Source organism: Eulemur rufifrons, chromosome 7, assembly GCF_041146395.1.
Source record: "Eulemur rufifrons isolate Redbay chromosome 7, OSU_ERuf_1, whole genome shotgun sequence".
Taxonomy (NCBI): Eukaryota; Metazoa; Chordata; class Mammalia; order Primates; family Lemuridae; genus Eulemur; species Eulemur rufifrons.
In genome coordinates this window covers 153,542,522-153,559,808 of record NC_090989.1, presented here as the reverse complement: position 1 = coordinate 153,559,808, position 17,287 = coordinate 153,542,522, and the positions used below count along the sequence as shown (strand labels likewise).

At 53.6% G+C, this 17,287-nt stretch overlaps 1 protein-coding gene across 4 annotated transcripts in view; it reads left to right on the top strand.

The window, feature by feature from the left end:
- The window catches only part of PFKFB4 (6-phosphofructo-2-kinase/fructose-2,6-biphosphatase 4), a 40,695-nt gene extending 33,980 nt beyond the window's left edge, over window positions 1–6,715 (top strand). For all 4 annotated transcript variants that reach the window (XM_069475664.1, XM_069475665.1, XM_069475666.1 and 1 more), the window contains 4 exons: window positions 1,762–1,891; window positions 1,993–2,055; window positions 3,113–3,177; window positions 5,224–6,715. In XM_069475664.1, the coding sequence (XP_069331765.1) occupies window positions 1,762–1,891; window positions 1,993–2,055; window positions 3,113–3,177; window positions 5,224–5,283 (318 nt within the window). In that variant the 3' untranslated portion in view covers window positions 5,284–6,715. The remainder of the gene's footprint in view (window positions 1–1,761; window positions 1,892–1,992; window positions 2,056–3,112; window positions 3,178–5,223) is intronic.
- Window positions 6,716–17,287: the final 10,572 nt, after the last annotated feature.

Sequence of the window (17,287 nt, the reverse complement as noted above, 5' to 3'; positions counted from 1 at the left end):
TGGGGCTCTGCGGAGGCTGCGTGGGCAGCAGCAGGGGCCTGGCCTAGAGGCAGGCCAGCCTGGGTGTGTTTGGTCCCCATCACTTCCCAGCTATGTGGCCCTGGCCTGAGGCCCTCCCTTGGGTGGCGCGTGGACATCGCCACATAGGGCAGGCATCCAGCCGTGGGACCGTTGGTCCCTGCTCCCCATCTTTGTCTTCCCGCTTCCCAGGGGTGGGGAGTTGGGAAGGTCAGGGCAAGGTGAGTGGGCCTGGTTCTGCGGGGTTCGACTTTCCTGGGAACCCTGTGGCCAGTTCACAGTGCCCTGGCATTCCCAGGTCAGCTCCTTTCCCAGGAATTGTCAGTCCTTTGCAGGGTGCTGAAGTGGCTGAGGAGTTGGGGACACCATGCCAGGCCTGAGACTCGAGTCTTAGCTCACTCAGGCCCCTGCCCTGGGCCTTCACCCTTCTGTGGATGCTTCCCCTTGTCGCAGGATGGTCCCATCCCATCCTACCTGTGCCTCCAGGCACTGCCCCCAGCCCTAGTTCCAGACCCAGGGAGACCTCCACAGATGAGTCGTGGCTACCACAAACCACCTGCACTTGTCCCCTCCCCTGAGACAGGCTCCCTGTTCAGCCCAGGCCCCAGGTCAGAAAGTGGGGTTCACCTTTGACTCAGGCATGTCTTTCCACTTCCAGGAGGTGGCGATGGCCAAATGAAATACTCCCCGTAGACACACGTGTGTATACACACACATCTTCCCACGTGGCAGCACCCACACCCAGACACCAGGCCCACAGGCCTGTATGATCCACTGTCCTCGGGATAGTACCGCTCTCAGTCACCTTCGCTATTCCCCACTCACGCTGTGAGGCAGAGTTCAGGTCTCAAACCAACGCAGATAACAGTGAAGAGAAACAAAGCAGCTGGCTGCTCAAACTTGAGAATCCAGGGGGAAATTGGCTGGAAAATTAAAGTTACCAAAAGAATTGATCTAGGATTTTCCCAGAACTACAGGGCCCAGCACGAATCAATGTATTGGCGTTGCTTCCTAATCAAAGCTCAGTTACTACTGCCTGAGGCCATTTTTTCTGAAGGACCATTCATTGTTTGCAGAAGGAGGAAACTCCCCCAGGGCTTAGGCCCAGCCTCCTAGTGAAAGTTTCCACAGTTGCCAGGCTGAGAGGTTGGCCCAAGGACCCTCCAAGGTGTCCATTACCCCCTGGAGGGGGAGGGTACAGGGCAGGCGGACTGCAGGGTAGCTCCTGGGGACCTCAGTGTTTCTGATGGGTCACACTCCAGGAAGTCCTTGGCCTTTGCTCCCTCCTTGGCAGCTCCTGCCAGTGCACTCTGTCTGCTATGGCTGACAGGGGACAGTGTCTTTCCCACCACAGGTGCCAGCACATGGGTTCCATAGCTGAGGGTTCAGTGCAGAAGCCCATGGTGGGCATGGAGTGGCCCCTGGGATGGGAGCCTGAGGCCTAGTCCTGCTCGCTCAAGCCTACTAGGACCTGGCCCTGGGATGGGAGGGGCGGCCCCTTCCCTAAGCCGCCCGCATACTCATCCCCCAGCTTCCTTCTCAAGCCAGACATGTCACTATCGCAGTCCTCTAGGGGCAGCGGCCCACCCCCAGGCCCTCAGGAGCCAGGCTGGAGGAGACCCAGCTTCAACCTCCCAGAATGGTGCGCAACTCCAGGAGTGGGAAGGCAGCCTGTTACCCAGGCTGTGTCCAACCCTCCCTGGAGCCAGGCCTGAGGGACATCTTCCCTGCTTGCCCTGGCAGTCCTACGAGGACCTGGTCCAGCGACTGGAGCCTGTCATCATGGAGCTGGAGAGACAAGAGAATGTGCTAGTCATCTGCCACCAGGCAGTGATGCGCTGCCTCCTGGCCTACTTCCTGGACAAGACGGCAGGTGGGGGCCTTGCCCCAGGGAGGTGTGGGAGGTGTGTGTGAGAGCCAGGGGGGACTGTCATCAGGCATCCCTGGTGTGCCAGCCCTCACCTCTGTCCACAGAACAGCTGCCCTACCTCAAGTGCCCGCTGCACACCGTCCTGAAGCTGACCCCTGTGGCTTATGGTAAGGAAGCTTCCTACGCATTGACCTTGGGTTGCCACCACCTTGCATCTCTTCAGCAGTCCATCATTTTCTGCAAATTCCTTGAAAATCCCATTAGAAACCCATTCTTCCTCCCCCACCTGACTACTTTTCCCAATTTGCTTTTTTTTAAAATTATTATTTCAAAATATTACAGAGGCACAAATGTTTTTGGTTACATGGATCACTTTTATTGTGCTTGAGTCAGGGTTATAAGTGTGCCCATCACCCAGATAGTGTTCACTGTACCCGTTAGGTAGGTTTTTACCCCTCCCCCTACCCCCTCCCCTGCTTGATTTCCACTGAGTTTTACCCAATTTGCTTTTAAAGTTTATTGTAAAATAATGTTTGTAGCCACAGAAAACCTGCCTAGTGATCCTTCCTTAACCATTGCCCACCTGCATGAGGGGCTTTTCTACTGGTTTTTACAAAGCCCCACAGCCCCCAGGGCCTGGACCTTAAAGCATTCTGGGTGCGGGGCAGTTTGAGTCCCACCCCTGCCTCTCGCTGTGCCAGCAGAGACCTCAGGCAACTTCCTACTCTTTTGGGTCTCAGCTCTCACCTTTAATACAGGTGCTCTTAGGAGGATGACTGTGAAGCTCAGTGGCAGCTGGTGTCATTCAAATGTGTGATAATCCCCTCATCCCCCACCCTACTGGGCGCCTGGCACAAGATTGATTGATTGGGACTTGCGTGGCAGAATTGGGATTGGGTGGTTTTGGGGCTGAAGAATGTGAGAGTAAGTGACCCCATGTTGAGCTTAGGCCTGTTACACCCCGACTGCTCTTGGTCCCGGGGTTAGGTAGCTTGGGCCTCGGTGTGGCCCTGTCTGGGTGGTCACACGTGGATAAGCACTGATGGGGTACCTCGTCCTTCCTCTCAGTGCTCCCCAGAGCTTGCCGAAGTGGAAGGAGCAGAGTGAGGCAGAGATGCCTGCTCCATTCCCCAAAGCCCAGCCTCCTCCTGAGAGACGCTTCTGTCCTCTGGGGCTTCAGCTGCCTTTCGGGAGGCGGATGGATTTGCATCTTCCCTTTGGCAGGTTGTAAAGTGGAGTCCATTTTCCTGAATGTGGCGGCTGTGAACACGCACCGGGACAGGCCTCAGGTAGCACTGCTGGGGTGGCGGGCGTGTTCTTGGGGGGTGTCCAGACACCGCATATTCCAGGGCCAGGCCCAGCTGGGGCACCTGCCAGAGGGGGCTTCTGCCAAGGCTGTTCTGTGGTCAAGGAGGGCCTGGCTCTGGGGTGGCCCTGCTGTAGGCTTTCCCAAGACCAGCTGCCCTGGGGAAGGGGAAGTGCTTGCTGGGCCACCAGGCTAGGAAGTGCCTGGGTGAGGCCTTGGTGGCCCCATGGAGGTCTGAGGCAAGCAGAGTGAGAAAGAGGCTCGAGGTGATCACAGGGTAGGTGGGGCCCCGCCTCTAGCCCAGGCCTCATGAGTACCTTCTCTAACTCCAGCGCCTTTAAAAATTAAAACAGTATCATGCTTTGTTGGGGAAAGCGCCATGCCAATGCTGAGGGTCTCAGCACCCCCAGAAGAGCAGCTCCCCACCCTCTGTTCCCCAAGTGCTTTGTCTAAGGTGGAAGCTCCTCAAAGTATTGCCCAGAACCATGCTCAGTGCCCACGTGGGGTCTCTCCACACTGCTGGTTACCTCTTCCACCAAGGCCAAGGGCAGGACCTACCCTTCTGGGACCCCTAGTCCCAGTTCCTGGAGTGCACTGCACCAAGAAGGCTCCTGGGGCCTCAGCCATTCCTATTGCCATCCATGATGGGGCCCGCTGAGGGTCCTTGGGTCCTTGGGCTGGACCAGGACATCTGGCCCAGCCTGCCGGGTGCCCCTGTTCACCTGCAGCCCTTGGCCTTGAACCCCGCAGGGAGACATGTGTGAATGTGTCCTATTCCTTCCCAGGGCTGCTGCCCCCAGCCAGGACCAGTCACTGTGCAGGCTTCTTTCCCCTTTGCTCTGAGTCTGTGTGTGTCTTCGCCGAGTTTGGCCCAGGCCCAGTTTGCCACCCACAGGTCACAGGGGAAGACACAACACATCCTAACAAGCATCCTTTGTGCTGAAGAAAGCCCAGGTGGCATTGGACCCCATCACTGACAGGGTGATTATGAGAGAGGCCCCTGGGCCTGGCAGCCTTCAGGGGCTGACCCCGCCAGCCCACAGCCATGGCATGGCTGATAGTCACTGTGCCTGCCTCTGGGTGGGTGCTTCTCGGAGGAAAACTTCTACTGGCCACAGTTTCCCAGCTGGTTCCCTTTCAGGTGGACAAGATCCCAGAGTCTCCTGGCCCATGCTTGGGGGCAGGTTGTGGTGGAAAAGGGGGCTCTCAGGAAGCCTGTCCCGCAGTGAGAATTGCACCTGCCCCCACGATTCTAGTGGCTAGTCCCATGAGCCCAGGATGTGGGCCATGGGGGCCACATCTCCCTCCCTGCAGATCTGGGCATATCATGTCACGTAGAGCTACAGCCCAGGTCTTCAGTGAGCTCCTGCAGGTGATGGTTCTCCGGGGCCACAGCCTGGAGGATGGGCCACCAGGATCGGGGGTCACATAGGACAGCCTCATAGAGCTCAAGGAAGTCTCAAGCCCCCTATTCCACAGGCATGAGACACCCTGGGCTCTGTAGCTGGGAGGGGGCCAGCTGTGGACTTCAGGGGCTCCTGGGGGCCCTGTGCCACAGTCCTGAGGGGACAGACTAGGCTGCAGATTAGGAGATGTCCACAAGCTTCTGGGGCAATATCTGACACCTGTGCCTCCTTGAGCCAGGAAGGAGGCACCCCCAGGAGCTGAACCCCTTTCCCTGCCCCACTGAGGATGAAAGCCCCAAGCCAGGGTTCCTCCCTAGTTGACCCAGCCCTGAGACAGGAGGTGGGGACGGCCTTGCTCCGGGTATGGCTGACCCCTCTCAGTGAAGCAGGCAACGGGTGGCACCTTCCACCCCTGCCGTTGTTCTGTTGTCTGTCCGCCCACTGTGGCATGAAGCTCTTGACCCTATGTTCTTAGGGAAGGTTGGGGTCTAGAGTCACGGGTCTAGTCCTCCTGAGCTGAGAATGTGAGCCCTGACGGGCCACAGTGATCAGGAAAGCTGACAGCAGGTGTCCCTTCTACTCCTGCCCCAAGGTGAATGTTCTGTGTTTGTATTGTTCTACAGAATGTAGACATCTCAAGACCTCCGGAGGAAGCCCTTGTCACAGTCCCTGCTCACCAGTGACCATTGCATCCACTGCAACCCCTGGGCAGGCACTGATTGCTATAGACAAAGTCATTCCAGGCCCCCCGGTCTGTGTGACAGTCACCATGCAGGAACATTCTTGAAGCCATGTGTGGCTGGTGGTGCCCAGAACCCTGCCCCAGCCCACCTCTTTGTTGACCGTGACAAGGTTGTACGTGGTTCCTGACCTGCTGCTAAGAATCACTCGGCCAGACTGCGTCTGCACGGGCTGGTGAGAGCTTGCCCGGCACCGCGTCCTTCTGTTGCAGCTCTTAGGTGTTCTCTCTCACCAGGTCCGTTGGGTTTGTGAAGTGTGAAACCCTAAAATGTGAAACAGAAAGTGCTTGCTGTGATGTTTCCCCTGGGGACCTGCTGCCTGGGGTGGCTCTGGTGACCCCCTGCGGGACCTCTACTGTCCTCTCTGTGCCCACTTCATGAGCCAGAGGCCAGGTCTTCACGAGACCCTGAGCTGCTTCTGCCCCTGGTGAGAAGGACAGCCCTTCCCCAGCCTTCCCCAACAGGGACAAAGAACGCCAGCCAAGGCAGATGCCTCCTGGGCAGCCACTGGCCAGGCCGTGTACCCATGTGACTGTATCTGTGGACACTCACGAAAGCAGCATGCGTGCTTCAGCACATCGTGATGCACGGAAACATGTGGAGAGGGGGGTTTGTGGTCACCCCTCCCCAACTGTGCAAGCACTGGAAAGCTTGGGGGAGCTGGTGGCTAGGGCCTGCCTTCCGGGCTGCTCTCACGTGAAACCACCTAAAGACAGGGCAGCTGTGCGAGTGACCTTCCTGGTGCACACACCGAAGTGCTCAAGGGGGAGGCTGCCATCCCCTCGCCCTTCCCTGGCTGTGCACACTGGCAGCTGGGGAGGAGGTGGCCTCTCGCCTGCTGCTGCCTGTGTCCTTGCAGGAGTGTACACTGGTGGCAGAGACGTGCATTTGCCATAAATGATTCAGATAAACTTGTTGTGATCCTGTAACACCTGTTCTATGTTTTTTGACCTCTACCTGTGGGCCTGAGGAAGGGAGAAGGCAACCTGGAGGCAGCCCCTGGGCAAGGGAGGATCTTCCCAGCCACATCACAGCTTTGATTCATGTGCATGTGAAGCTGGTGAAAACGGCCTCATGAAGTCAGGCATCTGTCATGCCCCTGAGTTCTGGGGCAGTCTAGGGAGTGGGTTCTGGCCACATTTTATGGCTGGCAAACAGACTGGCCAGCAAGTAGTGGGGCTGGGTCAGAGAGTCTGGACTTCTAGTTTGGTGCCCTGTTACCCACAGTGGACTTTGGTGAAGCCACACCCCTGGATCCTAAGCCCACTTTGTACCCAGAACCTTCCTGGCCTGTGCCTAGCAGAGCAGCCCCCTTTTCTACCCCTCCAGGGCTTTGCATCCTGCAGGCACCATCTGCCCCTGAGAGAAATTAGCATCCCTGGCCCCAGCTGGTGGCTTCTGATTCCCATGTGCTGCAGCAGCTGTGGGCAAATACAGGTGGAGAGATGTCAGGTGGAATTGGGGCAGGATCCTCTTTCTGGACCTGTGTCCTGTTGGAGCCCCAAGCCCTTTAGACTCAGGGCCAGAGGACCATACCACTGCCTTTGGGACATGCGGACCGAAGCCTTTGCTTCTGTGTCTGCTGGAGTTTTGGTAACTTTCTCACCTGGACATGCTTATTTGTTAGCTATGGTGGGTCCCTTTGGGCATGTACATCTGGATGTCACCTGAGGTGAGACCACCAAGGCCTTCTCACTCTGGTGCAAAGGGAAGGCGGGAGCTGCTGGACTGGATGCATTACAGGGACTGGGGACAGGGCAGGGGGAAGGCTGGGGGTCAGGGCACGGGTAGGGTGGTCTCTGCATGGGCAGCGGCATGCCTGGTTGGCTGCCAGGTTTCCGCTGTGCTGGCTGACGTGCCCGTGTTGCATATGGTCTCCTGCTCTCCCCGAAATGGACGGTATTGGATCTCAGCCACACCTAGCACTGTGTCCAGCATTCTTTGCAATAAAAAAAACTAATAACTTGAGGTTGTATTCTGTAGCCACTTCTCTATTTGTGAGGTATTCTTTCTGGCCGGCTCTGTAGGTGCCCCACTTGTGGTCTTTCCTGTAGGTCTATGTTGGACTCAGCCCCCATCCCCATGCTTCTCCCTCACTGGAGAATTGTGTGCCTAGAGCAGCGGTCCCCAACCTTTTTGGCACCAGGAACCAGTTTCATGGAGGACAATTTTTCCACAGACCAGGGTGGGGTGGAGTGGGGTGTTGTGGGTGGAGGGAGGGTGGTGCAGAGCTCAGGTGGTGATGGGCAGCCTGTTTGCTAAGAGGCTATGGACCAGTACTGGGCCTCAGCCCGGGTATTGGGGACCGCAGGCCTAGAGTGAGCCCTGGCCTGGTACACGTATGTAGGGACAGGGCCCGAAGTTTGGCTGGGCTGACCTGGGGTCCTGGGCCCTTATCCCTAAGCAAGAGGCAGGTGGTTGTGTGGGGGGGGGGCGGTGCAGATCTGGAGTGGAGTGTTGTTAAAGGAAGGATTCTGAGGTCCCTAGAAATGGGGGTCTCAAATGTTGGCGTCTTTGGGGAGGAGGATCAGAGGCTGGGTCGAGAATGGAGGGGCTGCATGAGGCAGTGGGGTGGGGGCATGTTGGCTAATTCTCTGGTATTTTCTTTGTCACGTGCATCTCAGGTGGGGAAGGTGGGAGCAAGGGGCAGAGTTTTCCCTTTCCCCTGTCTCAGAATGACATTGCCTGTCCATACATCCCGCCCTGGGGCTGGCTGTGCAAGGGCAGGTTGCAGGGGTGCTCCGCCATGGGCAAGATGGGTGCATGGCTGGGTGCCACCTGTGCATGGGTGCCACCTACGCATGGCTGGGTGCCACCTGTGCCTCTCCCAGTGTGTCAGGGCAGAGGATGCTGTGGCTGGGCTGCCTCTGGGTGGTGTGGGATGGCCAACAGCTATGGGTCTGCCTTACCCAGCAGTGTCATCGCAGGGTCAGAGGGAGGGGCAGCTCTGTAGAGTTCAGGTGGCCGTCAGCCACGACTGTCCTGGTGGGAAGCTCAGGACCTGGCTAACGGGTCCTCCCTCCATCTCTGGGCACTGAGTTCCTGGTGTGTGCACCTGACCTCCTTTGAAGCTTCCCAACACTTTTTGAAGAAGGTACGGAAGATTTTTAGCAGGAAGGCAACAACAGAAGGAATAAAATATAACACTGTCAGAATTTTTCTTCAAGTCCAAGGTTCTACCACAACCTAGAAAGAACAATTATATTATTATCATGTTGAGGAGTTTTGTAGCATTTTGGGTTACTGGGAACCCATGGCCATCAGATAGAGTCAGAGGATATTTGGATAGAATGGAATGTTATTGCAAAGATATAGGTTTCAACAATATTTGATTTTTATATATCATCTGTATAGGGCAGTGTTGCCATGTTTGGTTTAGACTGATCATTATTAATCCCCTGGGGCTGGCCGGGCGCCGTGGCTCACACCTGTAATCCTAGCACTCTGAGAGGCTGAGGCAGGAGGATCCCTTGAGGTTAGGAGTTCAAGACCAGCCTGAGCCCTGAGCAAGAGTGAGACCCCGTCTCTACTAAAAATAAAAAAAATTAGCCAGGACTGGTGGCACACGCCTGTAGTCCCAACTACTCTGGAGGCTGAGGCAAGAGGATCTTTTGAGCCCAGGAGTCTGAGGTTGCTGTTAGCTAGGCTGATGCCAAACACCCTAGCCCAGGCGACAGAGCAAGACTCCATCTCAAAAAAAAAAAAATCCCCTGGGGCTGAACACATTGTTTTTCTTTTTTCTCGCTCTGTCACTTGGGCTACTGGGCTAGAGTGCCATGGTGTCAGCCTAGCTCACAGCAACCTCCGACTGCTGGGCTCAAGCAATTCTCCTGCCTTAGCCTCCCGAGTAGCTGGGACTACAGGCATGTGCCACCACTCCCGGCTAATTTTTATATTTTTAGTAGAGACAGGGTCTCGCTCTTGCTCAGGCTGGTCTCAAACTCCTGAGCTCAAGCAATCCATCCTCCTCGGCCTCACTGAGTGCTAGAATTACAAGCATTAGCCACCATGCCCGGCCTGAGCACATTGTTTTTGAAATTTTCTTTTTGGTAAAAAAATTTTTTTTGAGACAGGGTCTTACTCTGTCGCCCAGGCTGGAGTGCAGTGTCGCAATCATTAAGAGCTTACTGCAGCCTTGAACTCCTCGGTTCAAGTGATCGTCCCATCTCAGCCTCCTGAGTAGATGGGAGTACAGGTGCACGCCACCATACTCAGCTAATTTTTAAAAATTTTTTGTAGAGACAAAGTCTTGATATGTTAATCAGGCTGGTCTAGAACTCCTGGCCTCAAGTGATCCTCCTGCCTTGGCCTCCCAAAGTGCTGGGATTATAGGTGTGAGCCACTGCACCTGGGCAGTTGTTTAAACAAAACTATTTTATTAAAATTGAAAAATGGCTTTGTGGTAGACCAGAGATAGTGACTGCCACACTTGGTTGGTGGCCACTGGTCTCTCTGGGGAGTTTGTGAGGAAAGTGATGAAGGTATGGACCTGTGCTGTCTTCACAGGGCCCTCCTTAAAGGGTGCTCACCCTACTTCCTCCAGGGGTCCCTGGATTTGTGAAACGATTTTTATCTGGAAAACTGGTGAGGGGTCCTCTGTTACAGCCAGGTCTCTGTTAGTTGGGCCTCATGTTCTTTTGGAATATAAGTAGGACTCTAGTGCCTCTCCATCTATTTTGGTCCTTGGGGCCTGGTGATCAGGTCACCCAGCGTCCTTGTATCTGCACTGAAATCAAGGAGCCATTTCATGTATAGCGTCTCCTGTCAGAATCCCTGACCCATGGAGAACAGTGACTATGGTGCCTACTATGGGTTGAATTGTGCCACCCCCAATACCTCCTCATGTGACCTTATTTGGAAATAAGGTCATTGCAGATGTAGTAAGTTGGGGTCAGACTGGAGTGGGGGGTGCAGTCCAGTATGCCCTAGCACCTTCAGAGGGAACGTGGCTCTGCCAACACCTTGATTTCAGACTTCTAGCCCCTGGAACTGTGAGACAATAAATTTCTGTTGTTTCAGCCACTCCGTTTGTGGTACTTTGTTACACTAGCCATAGCAAACTAAAACTTTTCAAAGATGCATTTCTCAGCAATGAATTTCCCAAGGCCTCAGTGAAGGGAGCATCTCCTGGGGCTCCTCCAGGGGCTCAGTTAGGGAAAAGGTAAGTTGTCCATGATAAATTCAGTCTAACATTTGTTTCAAATGAATGACTAAATCTGAAGGCTTTGGATTCTTTCCTCTACATTATACCAGGGAGCTTTTGGCATCTTAACTACATTTAGTGAGACCCAGCTTTTTTCAGCCAACCAAAGCAACATGTAGAACAACCCCCAACAGCTTGAGCCAACACACTGAATCCCAAATCTCTGCTAAATGCACCCATATTTGATGAATTCAGCCCAATATAAACTATGTGCTTTCTTATCTCCTTTTTCTAAGACTTCAATCTGTTCCCACACATATTCTCCATATTTTGGCCAACATAAAGTAATAAAGCCTTGCAATTCTTTTGATATGTAAGCCTTCCCCTCTGGACTTGACTTTGTAATAGGGCCTCCAGACACGCTGGGCTCTAAAAGCACTGGAGACCTTAAGGAGTTGGGCAGGAGGGGCTCCCAGAACAGTGGGCTTCCTCTCCAGAGCAACTCCTTCACGATGTCTCCCGGGGGCAGCGCCTCGCTCCGGCAGGCAAGGGTGGTGCAGAAGAGGCTGGGCGTTGGTGGTGGTCTGAGTCTTCTGAATTCTTTCATATGTCTTCTTTCCACCTAATTCATTAACACACTTATTAAGTGCCTACCGTGTGCTGAGCAGTGGGGATACAGGAGTAGGCACAACAGGCAAACACTGTGCTGTCAGAGAGATGACATTCTAGTCGGGGGAGACACAGTAAATACAAAAGTAAAAGATGTGGTGTATTAGAGGGTGCTGAGATGGTCAGGGGAGGGGGTTGCAAGAAGGCCTCACTGGCCGGGCGCGGTGGCTCACGCCTGTAATCCTAGCACTCTGGGAGGCCGAGGCGGGTGGATTGCTCGAGGTCAGGAGTTCGAGACCAGCCTGAGCAAGAGCGAGACCCCGTCTCTACTAAAAATAGAAAGAAATTATATGGACAACTAAAAATATATATAGAAAAAATTAGCCGGGCATGGTGGCGCATGCCTGTAGTCCCAGCTACTCGAGAGGCTGAGGCAGTAGGATCGCTTAAACCCAGGAGTCTGAGGTTGCTGTGAGCTAGGCTGACGCCACGGCACTCACTCTAGTCTGGGCAACAAAGTGAGACTCTGTCTCAACAAAAAAAAAAAAAAAAAAGAAGGCCTCACTGAGAAGGGACCAAAGGCCCATACCAGGCCAAGGAGCATTCCACAGCCAGTGCAAAGGCTGTGAACGTGGGCTTTGCCCAAGGAACAGAGAACAGAGAGGAGACTCGGGTGGCCGGGGAAGAGGGAGGAGGAGGAAGAAGACCAGGTCAGAGAGGTCACAGGGTACAAATTGTGTGGGGCCTTGGAAACGGGGCCGTGAAAGGGTTTTGAGCAGAGTGACTTGATTTGGTGAACATTTTAAAAGGATCCCTCTGGCTGCTACTGAATCAAGACTAGATTTTAAGGAGGCTGGTAGAAGCCAGGACAGGTCTGGAGGCTGCTGCGATAATACAGGGGAGAGACAGTCTTGTGATGGAGCTGCCGAGAGTGGTCAGATTCTGCGCATATTTTGAAGGTAGAGCCAAGGTGGGCTGAGGGTTTGGAGGACGGCTGTGAGAAAGAGATGATGCCAAGCGATGGCGCTACGGCTTACGCACATGCGGAAGCCCTTGGGGGAAGCAGCTTGGGAAAGGGGGCAGCAGTTGCGGTGGGTTTAGATGAAATGCCAGTTGGATATCCAAGTGGTGATGCTGACAGGACAGTGGCACCTTCCTGTGAGGAGTTGAAGAGGCTCGGGTTGCAGGTAAGAAATGGCATTGTCAGTGGTCGATGGTATTCAGGGCCACATGCTGAGTGAGCTCTCCAGGGCAGTACAGACAGAGAAGAAATGAGGCCTGGACCAAGCCCTGGGCACCCACATTGAGGTGAGGAAGAGCCAGCAAAGCAGCCTGGGAAGGGAGCCTGTGAGGAGGGTGGGAAGGAAGAGGGAGTGGCCTGCTGTGTTGCTGGAGCCACAGGGCAGGAAAGTAGGCTGAAAACTGCCCATTGACTGTAGACATGTCGAGTCTGCTTTCCCAGTGCTCTGTCCTGACCAGGGCCTGACTTTCACATAGAGGACTTAGTGAGGCTATGATTCCACTAGTATTTTAATCTGGAACACACAGAATCAGCCCTTGGGTTTGATAACGGGCTGTCTCAGTACCATGGCTGCAAGAGACTCCTTTAGCAGAGTTGAGAAAGTTTTCATCTTGTTCCTTGACACTAGCTGCTAAAAACTTGAACTTGTCATTCTCTTTCTTTAAGCTGTTTGGTGCCATTAGAAGGAACCACCTGACAATCAGTGAATTTCTCAGGCCGTTCAGGCTATTCTAGGGCCTTGGCTTCAGTGAGCTCATCACCTGACTGGCCTCCTACAGTGTCTTTTTTTCTGACACCAAATTTTGTGGAGTTTTTCACACCAACAGCCCGTTCTCTGATTCTGTCACCAACTGGGTGTCCAACAATTCGATTCTAATAGCAACTCCTGGAGTTAGTACAGACCCCACAGCTTAAGGGCTTAGTCCCACAAGACTCTCCCCACTTCAGGCATCAGTCAAAAGTCCCAGGGGTTAGCCTGGCACAATGGCTTGTGCCTGTAGTCCCAGCAACACAGGAGGCTGAGGTGGGAGGATCACTTGAGTCCAGGAGTTCAAGACTAGCCTGGGGAATATAGTGAGACCCCTCTAAGTCCCAGGGGGGACACCCATACTTCTGACTGGCTGCCTGTAAATTGGGGGTTCCCACGAGCCCTTCCTCAGGTTCTGTGATTCACTAGAATAACTCACAGAACTCAGGAAAACACTTTCCTTATATTTACTGGTTTATTATAAAGGATAAAAAAGATGCAACTCAGGAACAGCCTGTTAAATAAAAATGACCATTGTTTTGTATTGAGCTCCCGCACTAGGTCCCAGCAGACCAGACTAAACCAATGCTAAATAATTAAACTGAAATTTAAGGAAGCAGATAGATCCCAAAACAGACCAGTTTTTCCTGAAAACAGGAGATTCCTGTCTACTTTAGTCAGCACAAAAAGGAAATCCCATCTGCTTTGACCTTTATCAAAGAAAGTAATCTGAAAGATGAAGTTAACCAATCACCTTTTTTTTTTTTTTTTTAGAGATGAGGTCTCACTCTGTTGTCGAGGCTAGAGTGCAGTGGCATCATCATAGCTCACAGCAGCCTCAAACTCCTGGGCTCAAGCAATCCTCCTGCCTCAGCCACCTGAGTAGCTGGAACTACAAGTGTGCACTAGCACGCCTGGCTAATTTTTTTTATTGTTTATAGAGATGGGATCTTGCTATTGCCCAGGCTGGTCTCAAACTCCTGGGCTCAAGCAATCCTCCTGCCTAGGCTTCCCAAAGTGTTAGGGTTACAGGTGTGAGCCACCCCGCCCGGTCCTATTCTGTTTCCTGGTTCTCACCTTACAAAACACACTGTTCCGCTATTGTCCAGTGGGAGCTCTCATTCTATTTTGTAGAATGGAAGTTGTCCCCATTCATGAATCTCGAATAAAAGCCAATTAGATCTATAGCTAAATTTGTTGTAGTTTTGTCTTTTGACAAGCCAAGTGGAAGAGGTGCACAGGGCAAGGTATGGGGGAGGGGTGCAGGGCTTCCAAGCCCTCTCTGAGCACAGGGCCTTCCCAACACATCAATGTGTTCACCAGCCTAGAAGCTCCTGGAGCCCCATTGTTTAAGGGTTTTTATGGGGGGATTCCATTACAAAGGCCTGATTGGCTATTGGTGATTGAACTCAAATCTCTAGCCTCCCTCCACTCCCCAGAGGTTGGAGGATGGGGCTGAAAGTTCCAGCCCTGAGTCATCTAATTCGCATAGGACAGACAGTAAACTCCAAGGGATTTAGGAGCTTTGTTATCAGGAAGGGGGGACTGTGTATCCTCTACCTGCCAGAGCCCTTCCCTTCACTGGGGCTGGGTTTCCACTGCCTTTACATCCAACCAAGCAGATGACCAGTCTGGACACAGCCCCATTTCCCTGGGCACCTGCTACCACTGCTGGTGAGAACTTCTCTATCAGTTGGAGGAAACTGACTTTGCCCAACTTCACCAGAAACCCAGTTAATGAAAAGGAGCTGTGTAGCTCTCAGAGCCACCAAGGGTGCCTGGGGGGCAAGGCTTGAAGTCCAAGCAGTGTCATCTCTAGCCCAAATCACAGTTCTACTTTGGCCTGGTGAACATGCCACTGCTGCTGCCACCAGGGGCAAGCAGGGGACGCTGTGACTTATAGAGACCTCATCATAGGCCCGATACAGCGTGCTGCTACTACAGCTGCCATTTTCCCCCACCAAAGCTGGTTGCCAGCACCCCCATCAAACTCCTGGGAGGGAAGTTCTAATTGGCTGGACCTGGGGCAAAAGCCCTTGCCCTGGGGCAAAGGAAGCTGGAAAAGTGAGGATTGGCATGCCCCACTTCTGACACGGAGGAGTGGGGCGCAGGTGCTGGGTGAAGCGTGGTGGTATGAGCCCTTGAGCAATGCTCCACTTTAGTACTCACCACTCCTGGCCCCGTGGGTCAGTCCTGGGCCGATGGGCTGCATCCACACCTAGTCATCCACACGCTGTCCCCCATGTTGGGCATTGGCTTTCCAAGCATCACTGGGTGTTGCTCTGGCCCACTAGCACCATGCAGAATTCCCACCTACAACCTGTAACCAAGGCCCCAGCAGACACCAGTCATTGTTATCAAGCTGGATATTTGAAGAGAGTTTTGTAACAAAAGTGCTGTTTACGGAGCTGTAGGTAGGTTCGGGGAGCCATTTAGGCTTAGGGCAGCACCTGGGCCTAGCCTCAGTGGAAGCCCTTTTCATTCCTCGGCCCTGTGGGGCAAGGCAAGAAAGGGTTACTGCAACCTGAGGGGCCACCCTCAGCCCCCTACTGCCTCCTACCTCTATAATCTGTCCTGGGGCACAGGGGACAGGGGATGGGGTGGGAGAGTGGAGGTATCTGATTACCCCCAGGAGCTTCAGGTAAGGCACAGGGAACAAACAACACCACACATGCACTGTCCTCCCACCCTCTGACCTCTGGCTCCTGCCTTCTACAGGCTAAGCCCAGCAAGAACCAGAGGAGGAGGGAGAGGCACCTGCTGAGTGGGAGAGGGGCTGGGGAGGGCCTGATAAGAAAGGCTGTCTGAGAGGACAGCTGCACCGAGCAGGCCCTCGGCTGCCCGCCCCCAGCCCCTCCAACCTGTGCCTATGGCCTGGCATTGTTGTCTTGCTGAGCTGGTCCTGCTTGTCTGGGTCCTCACATTATGTGTTCTTGCATGGATTTGGGTCCCCTCAGTCTTGTTAAGATGCCCACATTTGGCACACGAGTTTGGTTTCTGCCTCGGAGGGGCCACTTTCCCCAGGAAACTTGTGGAAATGTCTGTTTCTAGGTCTTGCAGGCCTGACCCACAGGGTCTGCCCACACATGGGAAGACAGGCCAGGTGAGGGGTCCCTAGAGGATCTGGGGGTGGGGGAGAGAGGCCAAAGGCAGGTGATGGGAGGTGAGAAAGGGCAACTCTTAGGAGCTTGGCTGGAGGCAGGGACTGGAAAAATCAAGGGACAAGAAAGTAAGTTCGTGGATGGCACAGAGTGGAGCGATCTCTGGGGAGGCAGGAGGCCGGGCACCCGGGCATGGAACACGCAGGGATCAGAGTGTCGACCCAAAGTAAGTGACTGAGGCAAAAATCTCAGTCAATGGAGGTTTATTAAGCCAAGGTTGAGGATATACCTGGGAAAACACAAAACATAGACAAACCTGTGGCTGTTTTTCCAAAGGGGAATTTAAAATTTTCAGTATTTAAGGAGAGTAGGGCATAAGGAAAGGAAAAAAAAACAGGCAGGGGGTGGGGGTAGTGAGACAAAATGGTTATATTCTTGTGAGACCCAGAAAAATCTATATTTTACATAAGATAAGGCAACTGTTAGAAGAGAAAAAGGGAGAGAAGGAAGCATGAATTATGTAGATGTTCCTGGGTAGGTGGAAGAATGTCTGATCCTATCTTATCTCTCTTTTACACCTGGGAAGATAAGTTTGTAATTCATTATTAGTATGCAATCAAACAGACTTTAGGAGCTAGATATAGCCTGCAGGCCTAAAGTTACAATTTGTATGTCCTTGCTTATGGGAGGCCAGCTAGGAAATTTCCTTAAGGAATGATCTGTGGGGCCAGTCCTTCACAGGAGCCTGAGGCCTTTACTTTTGCAGAGGGAGTTGGGGAGGGGGCGTCCCGAGATTTTTTTTTCTTTTACAGGAGGATGGCTGGAGAGCTAGACATGAAGCGGGTGTGTGGTGGCTATTTTTCAGGGGAAGGGGGACCTGGGCCGGGTCGGCTTTGGAGAGTAGAGCTCAGGAGGAAGAGGTGGGATGAGGCTAGAATGTCAGGGAGGATGTGGTTTAGGGCCCTCAGTAAGCCCATCCCAGAGGGTATCCTGCCTGGGACAGCCATGTCCTGATCCTCACCTGTGTCAGGGCATGGTGACTGCTGAGCATGGTGAGTCTTAAGCCCTTCTTGGCCAAGTGGTGAGGGGGGCTTGTTGGAGACCTAGGCCTTCCCCTCCCCATTCTAACACCCTGGCCTGGGAAGCTGCTGGGGACATGTCAGATTTTCCCCTCAGGCCTCGCTCTTTGTCCACAGCAATGCCCCTGCCCACAGGTGAGAAGTATGTGGTGCCACACAGGGTGCACACACCGGCTTGGGTGACCCCTTAGTGTGACAGTGCTTGTTTTCTGCCTTGACTACAATGTTCTGATTGTGCCAGGTGCA